Source organism: Diabrotica undecimpunctata, chromosome 2, assembly GCF_040954645.1.
Source record: "Diabrotica undecimpunctata isolate CICGRU chromosome 2, icDiaUnde3, whole genome shotgun sequence".
Classification (NCBI taxonomy): Eukaryota; Metazoa; Arthropoda; class Insecta; order Coleoptera; family Chrysomelidae; genus Diabrotica; species Diabrotica undecimpunctata.
In genome coordinates, this window is record NC_092804.1 from 44,572,035 (window position 1) to 44,598,849 (window position 26,815).

Genomic DNA, 26,815 nt, shown 5'->3' on the forward strand with positions numbered 1-26,815 from the left:
GTGCTCACAAATACACTTATAGCTACATGCCTACCAACTAAATAATGAAGATAAGGATGATTCCATGGTTATTTTAAAATCTTGTTTGTAAAAATCATAGCACTTCTCAGTTGCAGCTATAAACTGCTGGAACGACTTATCCTAAACCGAATAGGCCCACAAATTCTTGAAAATATCCCACTCGAACAAGCAGGTTTCATACCTAATCGAAGCTGCGCAGATCAGGTCCTAAATCTAACTACGCATATAAAAGCAGGCTTCCAAAAGCAACAAAAGACGGCTGTAGTCTTTGTGGATTTGACAGCTGCCTATTACACAGTATGGAAAAAAGGACTCCTCTATAAACTAACCAAACTAATCTCATGCCAAAGAATATTGCAACTAATAAACAACATGCTCTCTGATCGATACTTCCAATTAATCCACTGTAATGACATAAGCAAACAGAGGAAATTAAATAATGGACTACCCCAAGGATCAGTCCTTGCTCCGATGCTTTTCAACTTATATATACCGGACCTACCTGACACTGATGAAAGAAAGTTTGGCTACGCTGAGGACCTAGCAATAGCAGTCAGTACAACACAAACAGTTTGAAATTACTCAAAACGTGCTGACAAACGACCTCAACAAACTATATGAATATTTCACAAAATGGCGCCTAATACCCAACTTAAATAAAACTAGGTAAGCTGTTCTCACCTCAATAACAAACAGGCAAACCAAAAATTAGAGGTCAAAATGAGAAATGTAGTACTACCCTACCAACCCTACCCAAAATATCTAGGGGTTACCTTGGACAGGACTCTCTCGTTTAAAAAACATCTACAAATAACTGCACAAAAAATAAGTAGTAGAAATAACCTTATCCAAAATCTTTTTGGTACCAACGGGGCCGCATCTGCGGACACACTACAAACATCTGTGCTAAGTTTGGTTTATTCTGTGGCAGAGTACTGTGCACCGGTCTGGCTAAATAGTCGTCGTGTGAAAATAGTTGATACGCAGCTTAATATAGCAATGAGAATGATTAGCGGCTGCATAAAGACTACTCCACCATATTGGCTTTCGATCCTTAGCCATATTTCTTCGCCGATTCTACGAATACAAAAGGCCTTGATAACGGAGTATTCGAAAGTAAATAGCAACTTGCAACTACCAATCCATGAAGACATCCCGAGTTTAGCAGCAAACCGACTCCCATCCAGAAAACCACCCATAAGAACAGCCCAACAGCTAACAGCAAATGATTTCAATGTTACCTCCAGATGACGCACGCTGTGAACTGAGGAAGCCCCACCTGAAGTATCCAACCTTACTGACCCAGTCCAAAAGCCTAATGGCTTCGACCAGCCACGAAACATATGGAAGAGCCTAAACTGAATTAGAACAGGACATGCAGTATGCGCAACAACCTACATAAATGGGGAAAACAGCCTACCTCCAGCTGCGACTGTGGAGCTCCAGATCAAACCATCCAACACATAGTCGAGACATGTGAATTGAGGGTATATCGAGGGGACCCAAAAGACTTTTTCAAAACTACGCCTGCAAGCCTTGAATGGATAGCTCAACTTGACTTATAGATATAACCTTATCTGTTTGTATTATCTTGTATTTTATCTGTATTTTGTCTATGCTCGTTTTTATATAATCTTATGTTTGTATTTTTAAATTATGTACTTACGTTTTTTACAATTATTACTGTATTTACTCCATGTATTGAGCCATACGCTGAATAAATAAATTGTAAAAATCATTATCTAGTTGAAAATAAGTGTTGACTGGGCAGTGTTAATAGCTCAATTTAGTTTGGTTTTTGTTGTCAATATAATCCCCCTCCAATTTGACTCATTATTTTTAAAGTTTTCTGAGTAGTATATTCTTGTGATTATAATTTATTTCTGCAAGAAATATTTTTAAGAAGTTTTTATAAAATTTTATTGTGTCGTGTGCTAAACGCTTATGTCTAGGATGAACTTTAGAACCTCATCCGGACTACTCATGGGCTAAGACCTCTCCAGATCGATACATCACCTACACAATAGCTTTCTCTCTCCTCCTCTTTGTCTCTCTCTCTATTTATCTATATCTCTTTCTCTCTTATCTTGGCTGCAGATTCCTCTCTAATATTTTTTAATTTCTAACAATTGCCTTAAGTATGGTTTGTCTTCACTTTCCCCTTATTGCTACCTGTATTATGGTATTTGCACTTCCCAAAAATTTAACTTTTTTGGCATTTCAGATCCTTTCCCTCTCCAAGACAAAAACTATTTAGTCTCTGCCCTGGACCCGTGAGGATCATAGCTTCACTTCTCTCAACCGTCAGAAGGAGGCCCCTGCTTTTTCATCCACGTTTTCACTTTATTAAGGCCTTGGTATCCTCTTTGCTTGATTGACCAGTTTTCTTGGTACTCCACAAGCACCATCAAGTATAAGCATCCGCATATGCTATTACCTGTACCACAATGCTCAGGTCGGTTTCCAAAATCTCATTGTACAGAACATGCCAAAGCAGTGGCTCAGCCCTGCGGCACTCCCACCATAGGGTTCATGGAGTTACTTTTCGCAATGGTTGATATATCTATATGTGAAGCACTCGCTAAGCAACCCTTATCCCTTGGATTTTCTCTTTGAGCCAAGATATTTTAAGATGCCTCCCTGCTTTGATTTTTACGTTTCCTCTTATTTTAAACAAAATGTACGTATGTCTGACTTTTTCCACTGGCGAAGTTCTCTTTACAGTTGTTGGCGCCCTTAGCGCCCCCATAAAATAGATTTTGCATTCAGATCCCCAGCAACGATTAATTTTTTTTCCTGCTATACTTCTTGTTAGTTCCTCTACTCCTCTACTTCCTCTTATACTCTCCCCGTGTGACATTAGGTCTTACATTCTTCTTCTTATTGTGCCGTCTCCTTTCGAAGGTTGGCGATCCAAATGGCAATTGTAGCTTTGGAAACTGCTGCACGAAAGATTTCTGTGGATGAGTGGTCAAACCATCTCATCGGGTCTTTCAGCCACGAGTTTTCACATTATACTAATCTATTTTAGTCTATAAGAAAAAAGGAAGGTTTTAATATGAATAAATAATCAAATATTATTAATATATATTATTAAAGTAAATTAATAAAATCATGGCATTCATTTTGAGACATTCTGCATAATTATTACTTCATGTAAAACAGTAATTAACTTATATAAAGGCATTCGTCATTCACTTAAGGTGTAAAAGTAAGTGTGACTAAATGTTTATTGCTTATTCATTACTTATTTATTAAAAAGCTAAATACAAATTAAAAGCCAAACATATACAGCGATATATGTAAATTTAAGTGTGCTTTTAATGAGAAATAACTGTTTATTACGATATTTATAATGAAAACTAACTTTAAACCGAGAACACCGTAAATCATTAGACGCTTGCACCGTATATCAGGAAATGTTTTCTGCTTACATTATTAAATATAAAGGTAATTACGATCGCCTAACTACTAAATACAAAAATTCATCAACTAGTATAAGAAATAACAAAAACTATTGGTGAAGAGTACTGGAGTTTTACATCATCGTCATCATCCGTCCTCTAAACTTAATACAGTCTTTTTATTGTTTTATATTTTTTTCCAATCTACTAATAAAAAAAAAATCTCATGAATCTCATTCATTCCATGTCTGCAATATGCAGTCTGTATTCTTTTTTCGCGACTAGATCGGGTTAAACACACAGACACTTTTAAGACAAGCAGAAGATAGAGACCAATTTGCAATGGTTATATACAATATTTATCATTAGTATAATCAGCACTAGAAGCAGAAGAAGAAGAAGACTTTCCCGACCTGTGTTTTGTCTGTACATTATAGTCGAGGTTTATAGACCGTTGAATGTCTGGCATAGTTATAGATGAAACGTCAGGGAGAAAAAAGATTTCAGATTCCGGAAATTCCAGACTCAACCTACAAACCACGGATATAATGTTTCTATAGTGTCTATAATACTAACAGTAAACGCATTTACAGTATAAGTTTCAGATAACCAAGTATAACATTCAGATAGTTGGAACTAGGAGTAATTCTGGTTTAGAATATTGTTACACAAATTTAGAAATGTTATTTTTATTTCAGGGCTGTTGGCAGTCATTTGGTAATGGATCCAAACCAAACCTGTAAGAGAGCAAGATGGGCACGCGGAAAAATGGCAGATATCTGTCACAATAAACCAGGATTGTTAAATCAGATAGCCAAGGGTATAGCTCTTGGTCAAACTGAATGCCAATACCAGTTTAGGTATAGAAGATGGAACTGTACGTCCGCAAGAAGAAGCATAAAAAAAGTTATGTTAATGGGTAAGTTTTGATATTATTATATATACATTTAAAACATTTCTGGATGTTTTCCGATTTTAAATCTTCATCTCGATCAGTCATTTTATAACTCGTCTTCCAGTCCTCTTTTTCTCACATATTTATCAATTCCTTACGTCCAGCTTATTCCTTGTTTCCCTGGTCTTCTTTTTCCTTCTGATATTTGTTCCAGGATTTGTTTTGGGGTTATGCTTTTGTCCATGCACTTTACAAATCTATACCACACCAACTGTTTGTTTTTTATATTATCTGTGATAGTTTCTTTAATTTCGATTATTTTTTATCCTTTGTTGCTCTTTGTCTTCTAGATATCCCTGCCGACCTATTCCAGATGTCCATTTCTGTATCTTTTGACGGTGTGCTTGGCTTTTCTCATATCTCCCTGCCATAGACCATAAACTGTCGTATATTATTCTTATTTTGTTATCTTTTCTAATGGTTTGGTTCCATGACAAGTTATTTCGGAAACTTATGGCGCATAGCATAAGTATATTTCTTTAAAATCCACAAGGAAACTAAATTTTTCTAGTTGGCTGTATACCATGTATCACAAAAAATTTATTTAACAGATATATGTAAAAATTTAATAGTAACTTCTCGTTGAAGAAACATGAATTTATGTGCACAAAAAAGTGACGAAAACACGGCCCTCCTCTCTGCAGGACTTCTACAAGGATACTGTAGAGAACGCTCTGTATTCGAAAAGGCACAAGCACAGCTCGACTCCATAGTGAACTGGTGCAATAAATGGAGAGTAGCTCTCAATCCAGCTAAAACTTAACTAATCCTATTTAGAAATCTCAAATATTCTCAGAACAGTATAACCACATATAAGGTGTCAATATACAATCTTTCTACGCCAACATAATTCTCTCATCTACAATCGACAATCATCGTTGTCAAAATGTAATACTAAAATATAGTCGCAGAAAATATCAAAGAAGCTTTGGATAAGTATCTTAAAGTCAAAATGATCTAAAACGATTGATGAGCGGTAATAAAGTTAATGTATATTCGAAGATTACAGATTACCTTAAAGATATTTTAAAATAAATAAAAACGTCTTTTTGAATTTTGGACAGTAAACGTAAACCCCGTATATTTCATAATTATGTTCATAAAAGTGAAGTTATATTACAAAAAGCACCATAGCGCGTCATCGATTTTGTTTCATACATCCCACTGAATTAAAACAATGATATATTTGTGACTTGGTTTATTTATACCATTTAACGTTTCGTCGACAACAGGTTTATTCACTGCCGAAAAAAGAATTAAAAAGAAGGAATTTATTAATGCAAAAAGTGCAGCATTTTTAACTCGACATCGTCGTATAGTCAGATCGTAATCTAACTATTCAGCATATCCTGAACAGACCGAGAGAAAATATCACCAATGCACCAGTTCTTGTTACGACGTATAATAATTGCAAATGTGATATACCAGGATAGACGAAAGATCGCTATCGCTCGGACTCGATGACATTTTTCCTTGTCTGTTCAATTGATCTGATTGAGACACTGAGAGGCACCTCAAGTAGCCGGATGGAGTGTCCGAAGACACACTGATTCGCAGTTTAGATTGCATGGAATCGATGTTTAAAACGCTATAAGCTTTTTCAAGGATATCGTCGATATCATCTACGGAAAAACGTAACACTACAGGAGATTCTTTGCAGGACTAACATTCTAGAATTTTAATTTGAACAGTATGTTACTTTTGCACCTTTTAAGCAACTTGCTTCTGTCCTTTTAAATTATATCTAAAGAAATTTCTTACAAACATAGAATGATGTTTAAGAACTTTCGATTTTAATTTCCGGTATGCTAGTACATCATATACTGACTTGATGAAAACAATTATTATACTATCAATGGAATCAGAAAATTTTTGAAATGGTTACATTGCCCTGTTAGTTGGTTAATATTATTAAGTCTTTGCTGTCAATCTTCTTTGAAATTAATAAATCTTCTTCTGTATCTCTATTAATATAAATTTCTTAAAAATTGTGAATAAATTAAATGGCCACGTTTTTTAATAAATCGAACTAAAATAAGTTGTCAGCTATAAAATGCAATCGGCCATCTCATAATAACTAATCATTTTGTTAAAAGTGTCGCGCATGCGTAGAGAAGGAATTATATTCCGGTTGCATGGCATGTATATGAGTTAAATAAATAACAAAAATTTTTGTTTATTTGTTTTTTTATAATTATGTTTAGTTACTATCTACATCATTACAGAGTATTAAGTAAATGTGTTACAGGTTTTGCGCGTGAAGGAGAGACATCCAATGATGTCTCACCTTATTCTATTTTGGTTCAGTTTTGAAGTAGGCCTTGGGGCCAGCTTCTATCTAGTCTTCTTGTGTTTGAAGTGTTTGATTACCTACGTACCATGGTGCATCCACTATGTAGTTCGTAGAACCAGATAGGTTTGAGTATGGCTTTGTATAGAATAATTTTGTTTTGGACGTTAAGTTTTGATTTACGTCCAAGAAGCCAATACATTTGCCGGAATTTTAAGTCGAGTTGCCTTCTTTTGGTCTGGATATGTTTTTTCCATGTGAGACATTGGTCAAGATGGAGGCCAAGATATCTAGCGTCTGTTACTGTTGGTATTCTTACATTTTCCATACTTACAGGTGGGCATATGTTGTGACGGTTGGTAAATGTTATTTGAGTTGATTTTGTTTTATTTACTTTTATTCTCCATTTCGCATACCAATCACTGAGTATGTTCAGATGATGTTGCAAGTTTTGTAAGGCTTGTATGTGATCTTCATTTACAGCTAGTATTGCTACGTCGTCAGCAAAAGAAGCGATTGTAGTATTATTAGTCTCTGTTATATCGGCTGTGTAGAGTGAGAAAAGCAAAGGCCCTAGAACACTACCCTACGGGACTCAGGAGTTGATAGGGCAGAGGTTGGATTGTCGGTCTTTGAATTTTACAGAGAAATATCTATTTGATATGCAGGATTTAAGTAAAAGGAAATAGTTACTGGATAGTGCTATGTTTGCTTTGTAAAGCAGACCTCTGTGCGAGACTTTGTCAAACGCTTGTGAGATGTGTAGAAATACAGCGTTGCAGTATTTCTTTTCTTTAAGATTTTTAATATTTCATTTATGATTCGATGAACTTGTTGGGTGTGGAGTGACTTTCCCGAAAACCAAACTGATGTTTTGGAAGTAATGTTAGGAATTCATTATCTGCGTATATCCTATGTAGCAGCAATCTTTCAAAAACTTTGCTTACGGTTGGGAGTAGGCTAATAGGCCGACAAGATGTTACTTCATTGGGCTCTTTTCCTAGCTTGAGGATCATAATGACTTCAGCAAGTTTCCATATTTTTGGAAAGTATGATAAGCTTAGTATGCGGTTAAATATAACTGTTAGCAAAGTAATGACCTTGCAAGGAAGTTGTTTTAGTACTTGTGTCGAGATTAAATCATAACCTGGGGCCTTTCGTGAGTTGAGTTTGTTTATTTCTTTCCTGGCTTCTATAGGAGTAAAACTTTTAATTCGGAGGAATATTTGACATGCTGCGCTAATTAGTTCTTCCACTTCTTCATCAGAGTCTGCTGGCTCTGTTTGAAATACTTTTGTAAGATGTTCAGCAAAGACGTCCTCTTTTCCTTTGTTGGAACAAGCCCATTCGCCATTTGGTTTACGGATGGGAGGAATAGTTGTGTATGGTTTCTTATGCTTTTTAGTCGCCTTCCATAACGTCTGGTCATTTGATGTATGGTTTGTAATGTAATGTTTGAAGGTTTCGTTGTTTGCGGCTTTGATGGCTACTCAAAGTTGCCTACGTAGTCTATTAAATATACGTAGATCTATGTTGTTTCTAGATCTTTGCCAGGTTCTCCTCGCAAGACGTTTTTCAGCAATGAGTTCGCGAATGTGCAGGGGAACATTTGTGGTATGTGTTGGTTTGCATTCTGTTCGTGGTGTAGATTGCCATGCCGCTTTTTGCACAAATGTGGTGAAGTATTGAGCTGCTGTATCTATGTCATGTGTAGATTTGATCAGTAGATTAACATTGGTGTTTTCTTCTAGCTAGGATTGAAAATCTGCCCAGTTGGTGTTTTTTTGACGTAAGTCAAATAGCTGGATTCTATTATTATAGCTGATTCTGGACACTCCTTGGCTTATGTAGTAGTCCAGCAGATCTGGAAGTTTTCTGGGGTCACTCGGACAGTACAATTCCGTTGGTGTGGCAATCATAGTTGTTGTCGGTTATTGCTTATAAAAGATTACGGCCTTTTGTTGTTGTGAGTCTTGAGCCCCAGTGTATGTGTTTCGCATTCCAGTCTCCCCGGCTACAAATTTGCTGCCAAGTAATTGGAAGAAGGCTTTGTATTCATCTGTGGAGATTGCGTGACGAGGTGGGCTATACATTGCAGATATGTTAAAGTGCCATGGCGTTGCAGTTACTTGAACGATTGCTGTTTGTATTTTTTCTGTTGCATATTTCGGCAATACATGATGTGATATGCAGCTGCGGATAGCTGCGGGAGTTTTTAAAATAAGCAGAACGTCAATTTTTTTCAAGTTTAAAAAAGTAATTACTTCTTGCTTATAGTTTAGCAGGCCACTAGGCGTTCCATGTGGTAACTCTAAGTATGTTTAAGAATTTTTTTGGTTAATGACTTGTGTTAGTAAGTTTAATATCATACTATTTTGACTCATGAGTTGCGAGAACATGTTTTTGAACTCGAACTAGGAATGTTAATACATAGTTGTTGTTCCATATTAGTTTTAGGTTCTGAATCGTGGTAAGTTTGATGTGCTGTCACGTTTGCATATGTTCTTTGATGGTTTTGTAGAGTGGTGTTTAGTTGATTTGTTTCAGTTTCAGTACATACATGTGGGCTTGAATGTTGGTGAATTTTATTGCGGGACAAATATTGGTTATCGCCTGGGAAATTTTTACAACGTACTTATGAGTTTAAAGTGGAAATTGCTACTTTTCTAGACCAGAAAAATAACCCGAAAACCGAAAAGTTTCGAGATGCTTTATTTTTAATGAAATTGAGTTACTTGGTAGACCTATTGATATATATGATAGACATGGAGAAATTAAATAATTTGAATCCACAACTTCAAGGAGCAAATACACATAATATATCGGATACCAGTGATAAAGTTAGTGATTTTTGTAGAAAGTTGGAACTGTGGAGCAAAAATGTGAAGCAAAAAAAAACTAGAAATGTTTGCAAATGTAAACGAGTATCTCAAAAAAATAAAAGGAAGAAGAACTGTATTTGAAAGTTGTTTTTGTGGCAATATAGAGTCATTTAGCTGTATTGACACAGAATTTAAAATATTTTCTTGCTGACGACAAATTGGTAGAAAGTTACAAGTGGTTTAGGGATTTATTTCGTTTTACTCCCGAGGGCCTCTCAACTCTAAAAGAATAAATCTTTAGACTTAAGTAGTAAGACGTAGAGAATTTAGTACTAAACTTTGAATTTTGGGCGGGTGTAGATGATGCTTTTTCTCCACTGAAAACAAGAGCATTTCGTATATTATTTTCAACATCCTACCTTTGCAAAGCCGGATTTTTTGCGGTGCCTCCTTTAAAAACAAAATATAGGCCTCGATTGGATATAGAAAATAAACTGGGAGTGGCTATTTGTAATATAAAATCTTCTTTTGAAAAACGTTGCTGTGCGAGACAGGCCCAATGAAGTCACTAATAATTATGAAGGCAACATTTAATTTAGTACTAATGTATAAATAAATAAATATTTATAATAATTAAATAGTATATAAGAGGATATAATATAATATAATAATAATAAAATAATAAGAGGATAGAGTAGAGTACAGATGGGAAAAGATAAGGGAATTAATAGACAACAGAGACGAAAGACAGGAAATCCCTATAATAAGATTATCCGAATTGACGGAAACCTTAAAAAGAGGTTAGCTAGAGGTTAAAAACGGAAAAGCCGGAGGGCCTGGAGACATTCCCATAGAGCTGGTTAAATATGGGCCGACTGCACTTTTAGAATTAATAGTAGACCTTTTCAATAAATGTATGTGTGGAGACCAGGAAATTCCTAAAGATTGGAATAAATCTTATATAAGCTCCATATATAAGAGAGGGAATAAAAAAGACTATTCCAATTATAGAGGTATTAGTGTGACGAGCTCTGTAGGCCGGTTGTAGGGCAGAATATTAAAGAAGAGGGTTAAAAGACAGATACAAGATATTAAAGAACAAAGCGGCTTTCGCACCGGGAGATCCTGCCTTGATAATATATTTATCCTACGACAAATAATTGAAAAGCGTGTCGAAAGATGTAGAGAGACCCTTTGGTATTTATAGACCTTGAGAAAGCATATGATAGTGTCCCGTTAAAGAAAATGTTTGAGGTCCTCGAAAGGTCCGGATTGGATTCGACGTATATCCGAGCGATATATAAATTGTACGAAAATGCAGTTAGTTGTGTAAAAATTGGAACCAGAACCTCAAATGAATTTAAAGTCACTAAAGGCCTAAAGCAAGGATGCTATTTGTCACCGACACTCTTTACAATATACGTCCAAGAAGCATCGAGGAATTGAAGAAATAAATGTAGATTTATGGGCATCGAAGTGGGACAAGAAACTCTGTATACATTGTTGTTTGCAGATGATCAGGTGGTGGTTGCAACCGATGAGGAAGATATAAATTATATGAATCGAAAATTATTTAAGGAATATGCCAAATGTGGGCTTACTGTAAACATAAGCAAAACAGAATATTTAAAAATTTGAGGAAATACCACAGATCTGAGGCTTGAAAACGCAGTCATAAAAGGCTGCAACCAGTATAAATATCTAGGAAGCATCATATCAGCAGATGGCAGAGTTAAGATAGATGTACAAAACCGAATAACCCAAGCGAAAAAATGCATCCGAATATTGAATTCATTACTGTGGTCTAATAAAATAAAGATGCATACCAAACTTTGCGTATACAGAGCAATTGTAGGACCAATTACCAGATATGGTGCCGAATGTTGGACTATGACAAAGAATGAACGAGATAAAGTAGACGTTGTGGAAATGGATTATCTTAGAAGGTCATGTCGAGTATCGAGAATGGAAAGAAACAGGAATGAGGAAATACGAAACCGTACAGGAATTAGAGATTATTAAATTAGAGATTAATTAGAGATAATTTCAGATAGAATACAAGGAAGGCAATTACAATGGTATGGTCACGTGATGAGAATGGAGGAGGAGCGGGGGCCAAAGAAAGCCTTAATGTATGTTCCGCCAGAAAGAAGGAAAAGGAGAAGACCGCCAAATTCCTGGAGAAGAGAAATTACAAAAACAATGCAATCTAGAGGCTTAGAAGAGGGAGATTGGAGAGATAGGAAAAGATGAAGGCTGAAATGCGGAAAGCGGCAATCGCCGTAGGACCCCCGTTATATGATGATGATGATGAAATTGTATATTAGTTTAAACGTGTATGTACTTACTTAATTGTTTGTAAGGTCAGAATGAATATCGTTTTGCTTTTCTGTCTGAGGATTAATTTTTACAAATAATAATTTTAATTAATACAATATAAAATTATTCGGAGAAAAAATAGTATTTAACCAAAAATTGTACCTATTCTACTTCACTAATTGTGTTTTTCTTTTGTTACTTCCTTTTGGTTTGGTTATTCATTCACTACACCTTTTCTAATCTGCTAGGAATTCTCTGTATTACCCAAAAATTATTAATCCGTGCTCTCTTTATGTAATTGTTTTTTAATTAATGTGCGATTCTGTATTTAAAAACTACTTAATTCTATTTCACGAAATGTTTTGTTGTTACAGATACTAGGGAAACTGGTTTTGTGAACGCCATTATCGCAGCAGGTATCACCTTTCAAGTAACAAGGGCCTGTACGAGAGGGGAGCAAATTGGTTGTTCCTGTTCAAAAAGAAAACGGAGGAAAAATAATCGAAGGAAGAATCCACCGTTGCCCGAAGGGGACTGGGAGTGGGATGGTTGTGGGGAGAACATAGAATACGGGATGAAGAAATCCAAAGATTTCTTGGATACCAGATACAGAAGAAGAAGTAGTGATATGAAAACATTAGTGAAATTACATAATTATGTAGCGGGACGGTTGGTGAGTTTTTCGCTTAATTTTTTAATATATAGGTGATTTAGGCAATTTTGTTAATATTAACTTAACACAAATATATTTACACAACATAGCATTGGTGTCATAATAAAGTAATAACTAAATAATTATTAATTAATAATTAAACATCTTACTTATTTAAAATATTATCATTAATAGCTATAACTAAACGCTTTTTAATATTTTTGTCTTAAAATCTTTCTGTCTTTGATTACTTAAAATTAATTTGTAAATTGAAAATGCACATTCTACTTCGACAGATTTATTTAGATCATATTTTAGGGCGAATAATAAATCTGGCCCAATTTGTAATTCCTCACAAAATGTCCCATTCAAAACTTTTAGCAATATTAGATAAAAAATAAAACGGTTCGTTCTTGTTAGGTGCTGATTTAATTTTTAATATTAAATTATTTACCAATTTTGCAGACTCACATAAATTTATCTTTTGTCTTTCTCTTCTTCTTGTTCTTCTTCTTCTTCGGCTTTTTCCATTATGAGTTCGCCGTTTTCGTCCTCCACGGCACTTCATTCTCCCAGTCACCTTCTCTGAGGTCTCTATCTATCATAGCATTTTCCACGTATGTTTTCCATCTTGTAGCAGGTCTTCCTCTCCGTCTTCTTTCCGGCGGGTCCCAGTTTAATATTCTTTTCGGCTACCTATGCTCTGGCATTCTTTGTACATGCCCGTACCACTGCAGGGCTCTGTTTTCCAACTTTTTTGTAATCGAGCATTTTACTTCCATTCTGTACCATATTTCCTCCGTTCTTATTCTATCCGCTCTTGTGATTGGTAGACATCTTCTCACAAAGTCCAGTTCAACTGTTCTTATTTTATTTCGTATTGTTGTTGTCATTGGCCATACTTCCGCTCCATATAGGGTAATATTCATCACTATGCTTTGAAAGATCCTCTTTTTGTTTTCTTTAGTTAGAGTGTTGTTCCATATCACTCAATGAAGTGCTCTTGTGGCTTGTTTTCCCCGTGCTATTTTTATTTCTATATCTTTCATACAAGTACCATCTCGGATAATCATTGACCCTAAATACTTAAAAGCCTTACAACTCTTAATAGTCTCTTCTTCTAAACTTAAGTTCAAATCTGCAACCTCGGGTCCAATACATAAGTATTCGGTCTTGCACATATTTATCTTTAAGTCCCCAAAGTTCATATTTTTCCTTTAATTTCCTTATCATATATTCCATATCCTCCCTGTCTTGTGCAAAAATGACTTGATCATCTGCAAAAAGTAGTGAATGTAATATATTCTCTTGTACTGGTATGCCCATTGTTCCGCATTTTCTATACCATCTTTTCAAAGCCTGATCTATATATATGTTAAAAAGTGTAGGTGAGAGACCACATCCCTGTTTGAGGCCTTTTGTTGCGGTGATTATTTTTGTTATTTCATTACCTAACTTTATTTGCACTTGTGTTTCTTTATACAGTCTTTGTGTTATATTCACCCATTTCTCTCTAACGCGCATTCTTCTCATTGCTTCCCATAGTTGTTTCCTGGGCACGCTATCGTATGCTTTCTCTAAGTCGATGTCATATGTGTTTTAATGTTTTTTTTCTTTGTTCTTTTCATTCACTTGTCTCATAATGAATATATTATCTAAGCATGATCTGGCTTTTCGGAATCCGGCTTGTTCTTCGCTATAATGGTCCATGTGTTGTTTTAGTTTTTTTTTTGGTAACTGATGAAAAGATTATTGCTATTGAAGGCATTACACTGATCCATCTGTAGTTATTTGGTGACCTTTTGTCACCTTTTTTTGAAAATGGAGGATATGTATGATAAATTCCACTCATCGGGAATCTTCTCTCCTGTTTCGATTTTATTGAACAACATTCGTATAAAGGATACTATCCTTACGCCTCCATATTTCAGCAGTTCCATTTTTATGTTCTCTGGTCCTGGTGCTTTATTGTTTTTGGCTTTATTTAGTGCTTTGTTTATATCTTCCTCTGTGATTTCTGCTTCCTTTCTAATAAGTTTAATTTTGTAACTATTACTTTATAATTGCATTTGATATATGCGAGTTCCTGTTTCAATTTCAGATTTGTTAATATTTTTTCTTCTCGAATGACTTAGGAAATATCATTATCAAATTCTTACATTACTACTTAATTCTATTTCATTGCAGTGTTTAAATAAAAAACTGTTGCGAGCCATGTTCCCCATCTTGCAATTACTAGATTAGGCATTAAATAGACACGTGCATTCTATCTTTGTATATTTGCATCCTCAACGGAGACTTCACAAAAACTTTTTTCATAAAATTTATAAAACCATTCACCAACGGAAACAGATTTCTTATTTTTTTTACAATTCGTCTACAAAGTCATAAGCTATATTGTCGCTATGAAAGCCACTGCAGGCAGTTAACACAAACCTTATAACAGCATTCAGCCATGTGGATGATGTTATTAATGCTTTGTAACTTCTGAGACATAAAGTTGACGAAGAGTAGATTCATCTCTATAAAGAAGCAAATGTGCTGCTCGAAGAAAATGGTGGTATACTGCTTATGACACGTATCGTCGAAAGATCCGTTGAAGGCACCATCTGGTCAAATTTTGTGGTGTTACTTTTAAATTTTGCTGCCGGCTGTGAATTAAAAATTCTTCTTCTTTTCTTCTTCTTTTTTTTTCATCTTCTTTCTATGTAGACATAAGTCTGTCTGTTTTTCAATATGCCTCCAGTAAGTTGTCAATCCATCGTTCTCGTAGTCTTCCTACTGATCGTCTTCCTATTGGGGAACCGTTTCTTGCCGTCTTTACTACTCTATTTGTTGTCATTCCGCTTAAATAATCGTTCCATTCTACTCATTTGTTTCTTACTTAGTCCTTGATGTTCTCCACCTTGCATCTACGTCGTATATATGTACTTCTAGCTCTGTCCCATAGTGTCTTACCATCAATTTTTTAAAGTGTTTTCATCTCTGCTGTTTCTAACATCCTCTTTAACCTCTCTATATTAGATCTTGTTTCTGCCGCGTATGTCATTATTGGTCTAATAACTGTTTTGTAAATTTCTTTCACTTCTTTCCCGATATTTTTATTTCTCCATATCGTTTCATTCAAGCAGCCTGTGGCTATGTTTGTTCTATTTACTTTATCTTCCACTTCTGTTTCGAGCTTTCCATAGCTAGATAATGTAATGCCCATATATCTAAACTGCACCCCTTGTTCTATTATCTGACCTTCCTACTCCAATTTACATCTTAGTAAATTTGCTGTTGCAACTATGCATTTTGTGTTTTTTGGGGAAATTAACATGTTAAATTTTTTGGCGGTTAATTAGTGCAGCATACGTTGTAAATCGTCTTCACTTTGAGAGAGTAGTATTGCGTCGTCTGTATAGCAGATCATTTCAAGTTGTTTTTCTCCCATTTGGTATATTTTTTAGTTCTTACTCTTTGTATTATTTCATCCACAATAAAGTCGAACAATAGAGGACTCAGGAAATCTCCCTGTATTATTCCATTGCCAGCTTCAATAGGGTCGGTTAGTTCTTCTTCCCAAGACCGAGAGGAGTATGACAGAATTGTCGCCAACATCCAGTAATTGGGCAGGGCACCATAAGAAGAAGAAGTTCTTCTTCTATTTTTACTTTTATTTTGTTGTTTTGGTAGATATTTTTGATTATTTCGATTATTCCTAAAGGTATGTCTCTTGCGTACAGAGTTAATAATTAAGTGGATAACGTCCTTTAATTTGACCCAATCAAATGCCTTCTTAAATTCCACGGAACATAGATATGCCGGTTTGTTGTATTCTAATTATTTCTCTTGCAATTGCCTCATTATAAATATAACGTCGGTGCATGATTTTCCAGACCTAAAACCTTGTTGTTCTTCTGCTAGTATTTTAATTTCATTCAGCTTATTTGTTGTCACTTTGGTTGTTAATTTTAGTGTTGTATTTAATAAATTAATTCCTCTGTAATATCTTTAATGAGCCATCTACTAAAGATATTTCTAAAAGTCATCCACAACCGAGTTTATCAAAAGTTGGATTCAGATATTAGTGATACACTGATGGGGTTCAGAAAGGGATTAGGTACTCGAGAAGCTATGTTTTATCGATTTTGAAAAAGCGTTTGACAGAGTACGCCATGATAAGCTAAGAGGCATTCTTGGAAGAAAGGACATAGATAATAAAGATCTGCGAATAATTCTCAATCTATATTGAAATCAGAAAGCTAACATCAAAATAGAAAATGAGATATCACAAGCAATAGAAATACGTAGAGGAGTACGACAGGGATGCATTTTGTCATCGCTGCTATTTAATGTTTATAGTGAAAGCATCTGTCAGGAAACCCTTTTGCAAGCAAACGAAGGAATCGTAATCAATGGAGAGGTTGTAAATAATATTCGATATGCAGACGACACTGTACTAGTCGCAAGAACAGTAGAAGAATTACAACGATTAATTACAAATATAAACATTGCCTGCAACAATTATGGCATAAGTATCAATATCAAAAAAACGAAGTATATGGTCTTCAGTAAGAACATGACACAACCAACACATATGAGTATAAACGGCATTCAAATTGGAAAAGTATCAAGTTACAAATACTTAGGTACTTCAATAAAAGAAACTGGAAAACAAAACAATGAAATAAAAAGACGTATCGAAATTGCCAGGGCCACTTTCATAAAGATGAGGAAATTCTTCTGCAACAGAGATATAAGCATCACTCTCCGATTAAGAATGCTAAGGGGCTACGTATTCAACACACTATTATACGGTGTAGAGGCCTGGACTCTCAAGCAGAACAATATAAAAAATATTGAAAGTTTCGAGATGTGGTGCTACCATCGAATGCTGAAGATAAGTTGGGTCGAAAGAGTTACAAACTTTGAAGTAATGCGAAGGATAGGAAAAGACCCAGAAATTTTGTCAACGATCAAACGAAGAAAACTCGAATATTTGGGTCACCTAATGAGAGGACATAAATACGCATTACTTCAAAATACAATGCAAGGAAAAATAGAAGGAAAACGGAATCCAGGCCGTAGAAGAATGTCATGGTTGCGTAATTTGAGAAAGTGGTTTGGCTGTACCACTAATGAACTCTTTAGGTCAGCTGTAAACAAGGTCAGAATAGCCTTGATGATTTCCAATCTCCCATAGGAGTAGCACCAAAAGAAGAAGAACTTTCTGGGACCGATTTGTCCTCCTTTTTGAAGAGACGTATTAGGATGCTTGATCTCTATTCTTGAGGAATTCTGTTTTGTTCTATTATATTTTGGATTAGTTTTAATAGTTGTTTGGTCAGATCTAGTCCTCCGTACTTTGGGAGTTCGTTCGGTATTCTGTCCTCTCCTGGTGATTTTCTCGCTTTTAATTTTCTTAATGCTTCCTTTAACTCTTCTCCCTCAATATTTATTTCTTCGTTTGTCGTCACCTCTTGTATTGGTGGTTCATTTTCGTCACCTTTAGCGAAAAGGGATCGAAAGTAGTCTACCCATATTTCCTTTTGAATGTGTTTCGTTTTTATTAGTTCATTCAACTCTTTTCTTTGTTCTCTGATCATTCTTCATATTTCTTTCTGTGTATTGTAGAAGTCGTGTTCCATCTGTTTTGAGAGGCTCTGCCAATGTTCCCTTTTTATTTGTCTAACTTGGGTATTCGTTGCATTTCTGACTCGTTTATAGTGGTTATATGCCTGTTGTGTTTGCTGTGTTCTGTTTTGTAAAAAGGCTTTCTTCTTTTCTTCGCATTTTTTCATCATTTTCTCTCTAAACCATAGTGTTTTCTTTTGTGATATGTTAGTTTTCGTTACTTTCCTCTCTTCAGGTGATTCTGTTGCTGCATGAATTATGTTTTTTTTGAGGTTTTTTCAGCTTTCCTCGATAGTATCGTTTTCTAATATGTTATTTGCAGAGATTTTCTCTGATATTATTTTTCCGTATAAGTATTTCGTATTTAGTCCTTCGACTTTGATTTTTGTTTGTGTTGGCGCCGCTCTCTTGGGTGTGGAGTATTTCAGGATGCTTCTTATTTTAGATAATATAAGGCTATGATCGCTACCTACATCTGCTGAGCTAAGGTATCTTACGTCCATTATTTTTGATATATGTACATATATCTCTGTTGGTTATAACATAATCTATCATAGATCTTTGTCCACGGCTGTTATTAAACATATTTGTGTTGATCTTTATGTTTAAAAAATGTGTTGTTTATTCTAAGTTCGTTATTCATGCATAAGTTTATTATTAGTTCTTCAGTTTCGTTTTTAACATTCTCGTTATGTTTTTGCGTAATTCCGGGTATTACTTTATTGCCTATTCGAACGTTAAAATCCCCCAATATTATCATCTTCCCTCAGACTTGATCTGCTACTTGTTGTAATTGGTCATAAAACGCTTCCCTTGTTGTTTGAGGCTTGTTTTTTTTTGGATCGTATACTCCAATGATGTTCAAGTCTTCCTTCTCCATTCATATATTTGCTCTTACAATCCTTTCTGATATGTATTGACACTCTTTGATGTAATTGAATTGAAAATTAAAGAAAATTAAAGAGATTTTGTTTGTATTTGATGGTACTGTCCGAAAAAAGTACATCTCTCGTCAAAGCAGAACTTAAAGTGCGGAAAGCGGCTATCACTGTCACCTTTTCAAAATCAGCTTTGAAATCAGCTTTGGAATAAATGCGACCGAAAACTATATCCAAATATTTACACATTGTAGCAAATATTGGCTATCATATCTGTTTTCACTGCTACTCTAGAAAAGACTTTTTCGAGCCTTAGAAGACTTAAAAACTACTTGTGCAACACAACGAATAAAAACAGACTTAACAGCTTAGATAATCTTTCACTATGGGATAAAAATTGATGCGAATGAATTAGTGGATATATTTAAATAGAAAAACAGAAGAATATCTATGTAATACGTACCTATATATAATAGAACTTTATTGTTTTTATTTAGCGTATACTGTTCCACTGTTCCCAAAAAAGGGCTCCCTTAATTTCTACCAGGAAATTCTTTTCTGTATCTATTTTTTACATCTTTAATTTTTTTCTCATGAATATAAAAGTTACTTATGTAATTTTATTCGTTTTATTTTCTTAACCCCCCTTTCTCCTGAAACTAAAACTTGGCTACGCCCGTGCCTAAGACTAATTTGTATAGCACTTATATATAATTAGTGATACCCAATATTTCTTCTGTATAAAATATAATCATGTACCACAATATTTTTTACTTGTAATAATTATGTTATATAGGTTTTGTTAATTATTTTGCCACTTCTTTTTAAAGTTTACTAAAACCGATTTTTGCTTTGTTTCAGGCTGTCAAAAACAACATGGTAACCGTCTGCAAATGCCACGGTCTCTCAGGCTCCTGCACGCTGAAGACCTGCACTAGAAGAATGCCGTCATTTCGAGAAGTGGGTAACAGACTCAAGGAACGATTTGATGGAGCGGCAAAAGTAATAGCCGGCAACGACGGCCAAAGTTTCATGCCCAAAGGAGAGACGATTAAGCCACCAGGTCGAGGAGACTTGGTTTACTCGGAGGAATCTCCCTCTTTCTGTATTCCCAACAACACGCTGGGTTCATTTGGAACGCAGGGAAGAGTATGCAACGATACTTCTCAAGGAGAAGAAGGCTGTGGAATACTGTGCTGCGGAAGAGGCTATGCGACGCACACGGAAGAAGTAAAAGTTAATTGTAACTGTACTTTTAGATATTGCTGTGAAGTTCAGTGTGATACTTGTAAGGTAACGAAGAGAGTGAATACTTGTTTGTGAGAGAAATTCCGAGTTGCGACTGTTTAATAATAAGTTTAGTGAGTTTAACCAGCAAAATTTGTTTGTAACATTTTAGGTAGCTTTGTATTTAGTAAATTATTATTATAAACTACTTACTGTCTTATTTTCCCTAACTCAACAAAGTTCACCAAAAAAATGAAAATTACTACTAAATAAGTGACAGAAAAAAATATAAAAAAAAATAAAATCTAAAAAAAATTAAAATGAGTTGAATAAGAAATTCTGTGAATTAGAAAAACTACCACACTTAAACAACTTGCATCAAATGAGATCGTAGGCTTCCACGGCCAGAGTCAGAATTATAGTTTATTCGTCTTCCGGGTTTGGACCGTGTCATTTGTGAGTGACCCAAAAGTGGGTTCATCTCGACGTTTCGCTACAATTGTATGTAGCTTCTTCAGGAGAACAAAAAGAAAAAGAAAACAAAAGACAGGAAGATGGGTAGTTAGCAACGGTAACTCAGTTACTCAACGCAACCAGAGGCGAATACTAACTACCAAGATGGGCATATGGTCACAGTAACTCAACTACTTAACGCAGCCAGAGGTGAAAACCAAATGCCAGGACAGGGATTCACGTCCAACAGCTCAGAACACTAACGCGTCGAGAGGCAGGGAGTGAATCCGACGATTACTCCGCTACCGCTCTATTTATAGTCGCGGTGACCTGTCGTGTCGGGACGTATCGGCACACTCCGTGGCGCGAACGTCAAGAAGCGCGTGCTGGCCAATCATGTGGCTGCATCGTGGTAGCGGGACCGGACGGCGGCTCTAGACTGAGATTCCAGATGGAAGACAAGTAGTATCCTTCCTCTCGATTGATATTATGTGGATTTTTTCGGATCTCTAGAGATTCGCGGATTTTCCTGGAATAAAAGAAGGGGCTCTTAGAAATAATATGGGTTATTATAGAGTATATCGTCGGATTCACTCCCCGCCTCTCGACGCGTTAGTGTTCTGAGCTGTTGGACGTGAATCCCTGTCCTGGCATTTGGTTTTCACCTCTGGCTGCGTTAAGTAGTTGAGTTACTGTGACCATATGCCCATCTTGGTAGTTAGTATTCGCCTCTGGTTACGTTGAGTAACTGAGTTACCGTTGCTAACTACCCATCTTCCTGTCTTTTGTTTTCTTTTTCTTTTTGTTCTCCTGAAGAAGCTACATACAATTGTAGCGAAACGTCGAGATGAACCCACTTTTGGGTCACTCAGAAATGACACGGTCCAAACCCGGAAGACGAATAAACTATAACTTGCATTAATTTGTCTAAATTATTCTCCTCGGATTCAAACTAAACAAAGAGGGAAACATTTGACTGAGAAATAGTCAAGTTTGAACTCCGATAAAGGGGAAGTGTACCAAAAATAACATAAGCTAAGAGGGTAATCTGAAGAATGAAGATGTTTTCTAAACGTATGAATCCATCAGTCAATAATAGATGTCACCAGTTGGAAGCAAATCAATTTTACCCGGAACAGAGTATGAGAGATCTTCGAGAATGAGATTATGTGGAACATTTATTTTACTTCTATCTAGGGTAGCTTTAGGAAGCCTGCAGATTATACTATCGAGTACAACAAAAGAAGTTTTGAGAGAGAGAGAGGGGTTTTCGGATATGGTTAATGGAACTCTAATTGTTTAAAATAAGGGGTGAGGTTTAACTTCTTATCCAAATCACTAGATATGAATGAATGTTGACTCCCATTATCTAGGAGCGCTCTGGCATGCACGTGCCTGCCATATTTAGTATAAACTGTCACTAAAACGGTAGCCAACAATACATCAGTTTTTACTGAAAAAGAAAAGAGACAAGTGGCTGTATAAGAGTCTAGAAAGTTTATCAATTCTAAAGTAGGTTTGAACAAACTGATAGAAGCTTTATTTTGACTGAGTATTATAAGAAAGCTGAGTAGATGTGTGAGCGATACGACTGAAAAAACATTAAGAACGTTTGGGAGTTTGAGCATCGCGATCAATCGAGAAAGATTGCCTATTGGCGTTCCTAGACTAAGAGACATTTTCAGAGGTACTATGTAAGAGCGAATGATGTCTTTTCTTACATAATATACTGAAGAGATACATGATCGAGAAGAGTTGCAATCTTAAGAAAAATGTTTATTTCTTAAACATTTTCCAAAGTTTTTTACCTTTTACAAAATTAAATTTTTTCTGTATAATAAAGAGAGACATTTAAAATCATTACAGTGATAATTTTTATGCGAATAACTTTTTATTAACTAACTTAAGAGTTTTAAGTATGGAACCCCTTAATTATCTCGGAAATAGCTTGCACGATTTTTAGAAATTTTGGTAGGGGTCTTGTGATGTAATGGATATTATGGTGGTATTTACATTGTTGTCAGATCGTTCTTTTGTCTGAAAATCTAATTAACTTAATTTAAGTCCTTAAGAAATATTGATTATTTTTCATGTAGTATATTTAATGCAATAATTTCGAAGTTATTGCTACATTATCTTCGTGAAAGGAAAAGTAAGACATTTATATAAATATAAACTTGTTTAATTTGAATAATCTCTTTTATCTGGTCATTGCCGCCGTCGACAAAAACTTATCCCAAAAAATCATCGAGGATAACTTATCCGAAAACAAATTTCTATTCACTAAAAGAGTTCGCATATTTGCCCGCTCCACAAACCAACCCACCTCTTATATCAGAGTTTTCACGGACTCAGAAACTAAATTCGCCGATGACGACATTTAGAAAACCAGCTACAAGAACTAGAAAGGCTCAATTCACAAAGCGAAGCGCGAAAATTTTATAAAAATATGAACCATAACAGAAAAGAATTTAAATCTAGAATAACCATAATAGAAAGTAAGGAAGCCGAAATTATCAATGAGTCGGATCAAATAGTGGAGAGATGGGCGGAGAATTTTGCTGAGAAATTAAATATAGACAACCGAGAAGTGACGGACATAAATGACCACATATTGCCAAGGTAATACAAAAGGTTAAAAAACAACAAATCCCTTGGAGAAGATGGTATACCTCCTGAGCTGTTCAAGTATGGAGCAAACGCGCTAAAAAAATACATATTAAAAATTGTTGCATCCATTTGGAGAGAAGGAAAACTCCTAGACAGTTGGAATGTAGGTATTATAATACCTTTTCACAAGAAAGGGGATCCACTAATATGTGACAACTATCAAGGCATACCCTTTTAAATACGGCTTACAAAGTACAGGCATATATACTTAATGATCGTTTACTAGTATATACTGAGGAAAAAAACAGGCAAATACCAAGGTGGATTCCGAAAAGAAATGTCAACAATTGATCAGATTTTCCTTCTCAGACAAACCTTAAAAAGACATATGAATATGTAATCGATACTCACCACCTCTTCATAGATTTTAACAGCGCTTATGACAGTGTAGACAGAAGCTCACTTTATATTGCCATGGCAGAACTAGATATTCCGTCGCATCTAATAACATTGGTAAAGGCAACTCTTTCGAAAGTTGAGTGCAAAGTCAAGGTACAAAACAGAGTGTCAAGGTCTTTTCAAACACATACATTACGCCAGGGAGACAGTCTATCGTGCCTATTGGTTAACATCGCGCTACAAAGAGCCATAGAGAAATCGGGCATAACAACCAGAGGTACGATCATCAATAGAAGTGTACAGATATTGGCCTACGCAGACGACATTGACATAGTAACACAAACAAAAAGAGACTTGATACAGGCTTTTGAAACATTAGAAAAAGCCACGAAGATAATGGGACTGCAGGTCAACGTATCCAAAACAAAATACATGAAGGTCACGAAGAGCACACAAATAGCGGCACCACAAGATCTGGTGACAGAAGCACACACATTCGAAGAGGTCTCGGAGTTTATATATCTTGGAACACAACTAAATAACAGCAACTTAGTAAGCGTAGAAATTAAGAGAAGAATATACCTGGCCAACAGAGCTTACCTTGGACTAAAGCAGCTCTTAACATCACACATAATTAGCAAAAAAACCAAGATACTAATATATGAAACTCTTATTAAACTTGTCCTGACATACGCGTCAGAGACATGGACTATGGTAAAAAGCGACGAAGACCTGTTAGGCCGCTTTGAACGAAGAATACTTAGGCACATATACGGAGAAGTGCAAGATAGTGGGATACGGCGCAGGCGCTACAATTTTGAGTTGTATCCATGCTATGAAAAATGCAACATCGTCCAGTCTATTAAAATTAATAGACTAAGGTGACTAGGACACCTTGAAAGAATAGACACTGGAGACCCCCAAAGACAGATATTATATCAAGAGCCAGTAAGAACCAGGAAGAGAGGCAGGCCAAGATCTAGATTTAAAACTCAAGTCGAAGATAACTTGAGGAATCTAGGGGGCAGAAATTGGAAAGCCAGGGCGAAAGATAGGGGGGAATGGAGACTAATTCTTGAACATTCCAAGATCCACACAGGGTTGTAGAGCCAAAGATGATGATGGTTACTTTAAATACTAGTAGACACCAACAATACTAATTTATCAAAATGTCAAAGTTGTTATTGTAAAGGGTCATATCCATTTAAATGTATTATTCTTAGTTCGGCGAAGATAATGTAAATGTAGCAATAACTCGGAAATTATGACATTTATGTACAGGCAATATTACACAAAAAATATAATCAGTATTTCTTAAGGTCTTCAAAAACAACAAATATATAAGATAATCCGTTTCAAATTAGAGTGTTTATTAGATTTTCAGAAAAACTAAAGATCTGACAACAATGTAAATATCACCATAATATGGACCGATTCACAAGACACAATAAAATTTATAAAAATCTTGCGAGCTCTTTCCGAGATAATTAAGACGTTCCATACTTAAAACTCACCCTGTAGATTGAGAATGAAAAGAAAAACAAAAGCAATATTTTAAAAGTATAAAAAATGCCTTTACTTTGGTTTTTTAAAAAGATTTGTAGGTGGTTTTAAACAGATTCTACAGTGAATTTAATTCGCGATATTTTTACAATTTAAAGATTCATTCATATTTCGCTCATTTCCTTTTTGAAATTTCACAGAAAAAACATGATTACCCTCGTTTCGTTTACACCAAAATAAAAATTGTCCCAAGAGTGTACCGTCAAAGTTCAAAATTAATGTTTTTGTCATTAAATATGATTTCTTTTTACCGATTTTATTAACCCTGTCATTAGGAATTTGGCGCTATTTACTGCTTTCATGTAAGTAAAGAAAAACATACTCCATGGCATTGTCAACGTTATTTTTACGCTCATGATGTTTAATTTTATTCCACCTTTTTTTGGGGTTCAATTGATTGCTACAATTGTTTGATACTTAGATCCAACATCTACTAATCTGGCAACATTAGCTATATGATCAGCATTGCTCTTTCCCTGACAAATCCTCCTCTGTCGGATTTGACGCAAATAACTGTGATTCTGGAAAGCTTTTGTGAAAATAAAGTAATTGCCGATGTAAAGGATTCTTAGTTCGTTCGACAAAGTTCGATCTGGTCCGAAGATATACAGTAAGAGTACGAACATTCTGAATATACATGGATGTGTGCGATGGAGGTCGCGGTCGATGTCAAAAAAACCGTCATTTTCTTATGAGATCGCACATACCAAGAATGTTTTACGTTGATCGTATGCTAAATTACAAGTCTATTGGTGGTTTTTAAACCACGTGACATTCGCCAGAGATACATATGATATGATAAATATACTGAAATGATTTCAGACTCTTTCTCATATAAGCATAAAATCTGTCCAAGTGGTGTTCCTTAAGCTCTTTAACTTCTTTTCACTTGAAGACATGCATTCACTATCATCACTACTGTTGCTCATGTACATAATTTTATAATGTAAAAAAGCTAACTTTTCCGAAACACATGTCAGTCAGCTCAGAAACCGCAAAGAACACTAAAACGAAGGTATGTTCTGCCCGTCATCGATGTAAACCTCGACCGCGACCGCGACCTCTACCGCGCACATCCATGTATCTTCGGTATGTCCGTACCCTAACGGTATAAGCGAGATGATAGCTCGCGATAACCCGTGGCAGCCAAAGGAGGCGCTTTTCACAACATTCCCTATTCAAGAGATATCAATGCGAGCGATTCTTAGTTCCGAAACAAAGCCACTCGATCCGCTGTATCGAGTAGCTTTGTAGTTGGAACTCCACGCATGAAGACAATGGCGCGAAAGATACCGTGTACAGGTGTCAGTCACTTTCAAAGCCTCAACTGTATTTTAAAAGCATATGAAAGTTTAGATATCCTGCCAACAATTGGCGCTCAACAAAGTAGTCCCTTAGCCCAGGATCACTACCTTAAAAGTAGTGAGAAAAACAAAAGCATTATTTTAAAAGGGGTCCGATAATCAATCATAAAATCACCAGTGCACGAAAAGGGGTCCGATAAGGAAGGGCGCCCAGATAACTTAACGATTATTAAGAGAAATTAATAAGAAGGTATAGGCCCCTCCTTGTCATGTGCTGGCGGGACGAATCGTATAAACCA

At 35.6% G+C, this 26,815-nt stretch overlaps 1 protein-coding gene across 1 annotated transcript in view; it reads left to right on the forward strand.

Moving 5' to 3' along the window:
• Wnt6 (Wnt oncogene analog 6) overlaps positions 1 to 20,395 on the forward strand; it is an 86,920-nt gene extending 66,525 nt beyond the window's left edge. Inside the window, exons 2-4 of the mRNA XM_072521321.1 lie at positions 4,124 to 4,344; positions 12,186 to 12,484; positions 19,822 to 20,395. Coding sequence (XP_072377422.1) covers positions 4,124 to 4,344; positions 12,186 to 12,484; positions 19,822 to 20,283 — 982 coding nt within the window. The 3' untranslated portion in view covers positions 20,284 to 20,395. The remainder of the gene's footprint in view (positions 1 to 4,123; positions 4,345 to 12,185; positions 12,485 to 19,821) is intronic.
• Positions 20,396 to 26,815: the final 6,420 nt, after the last annotated feature.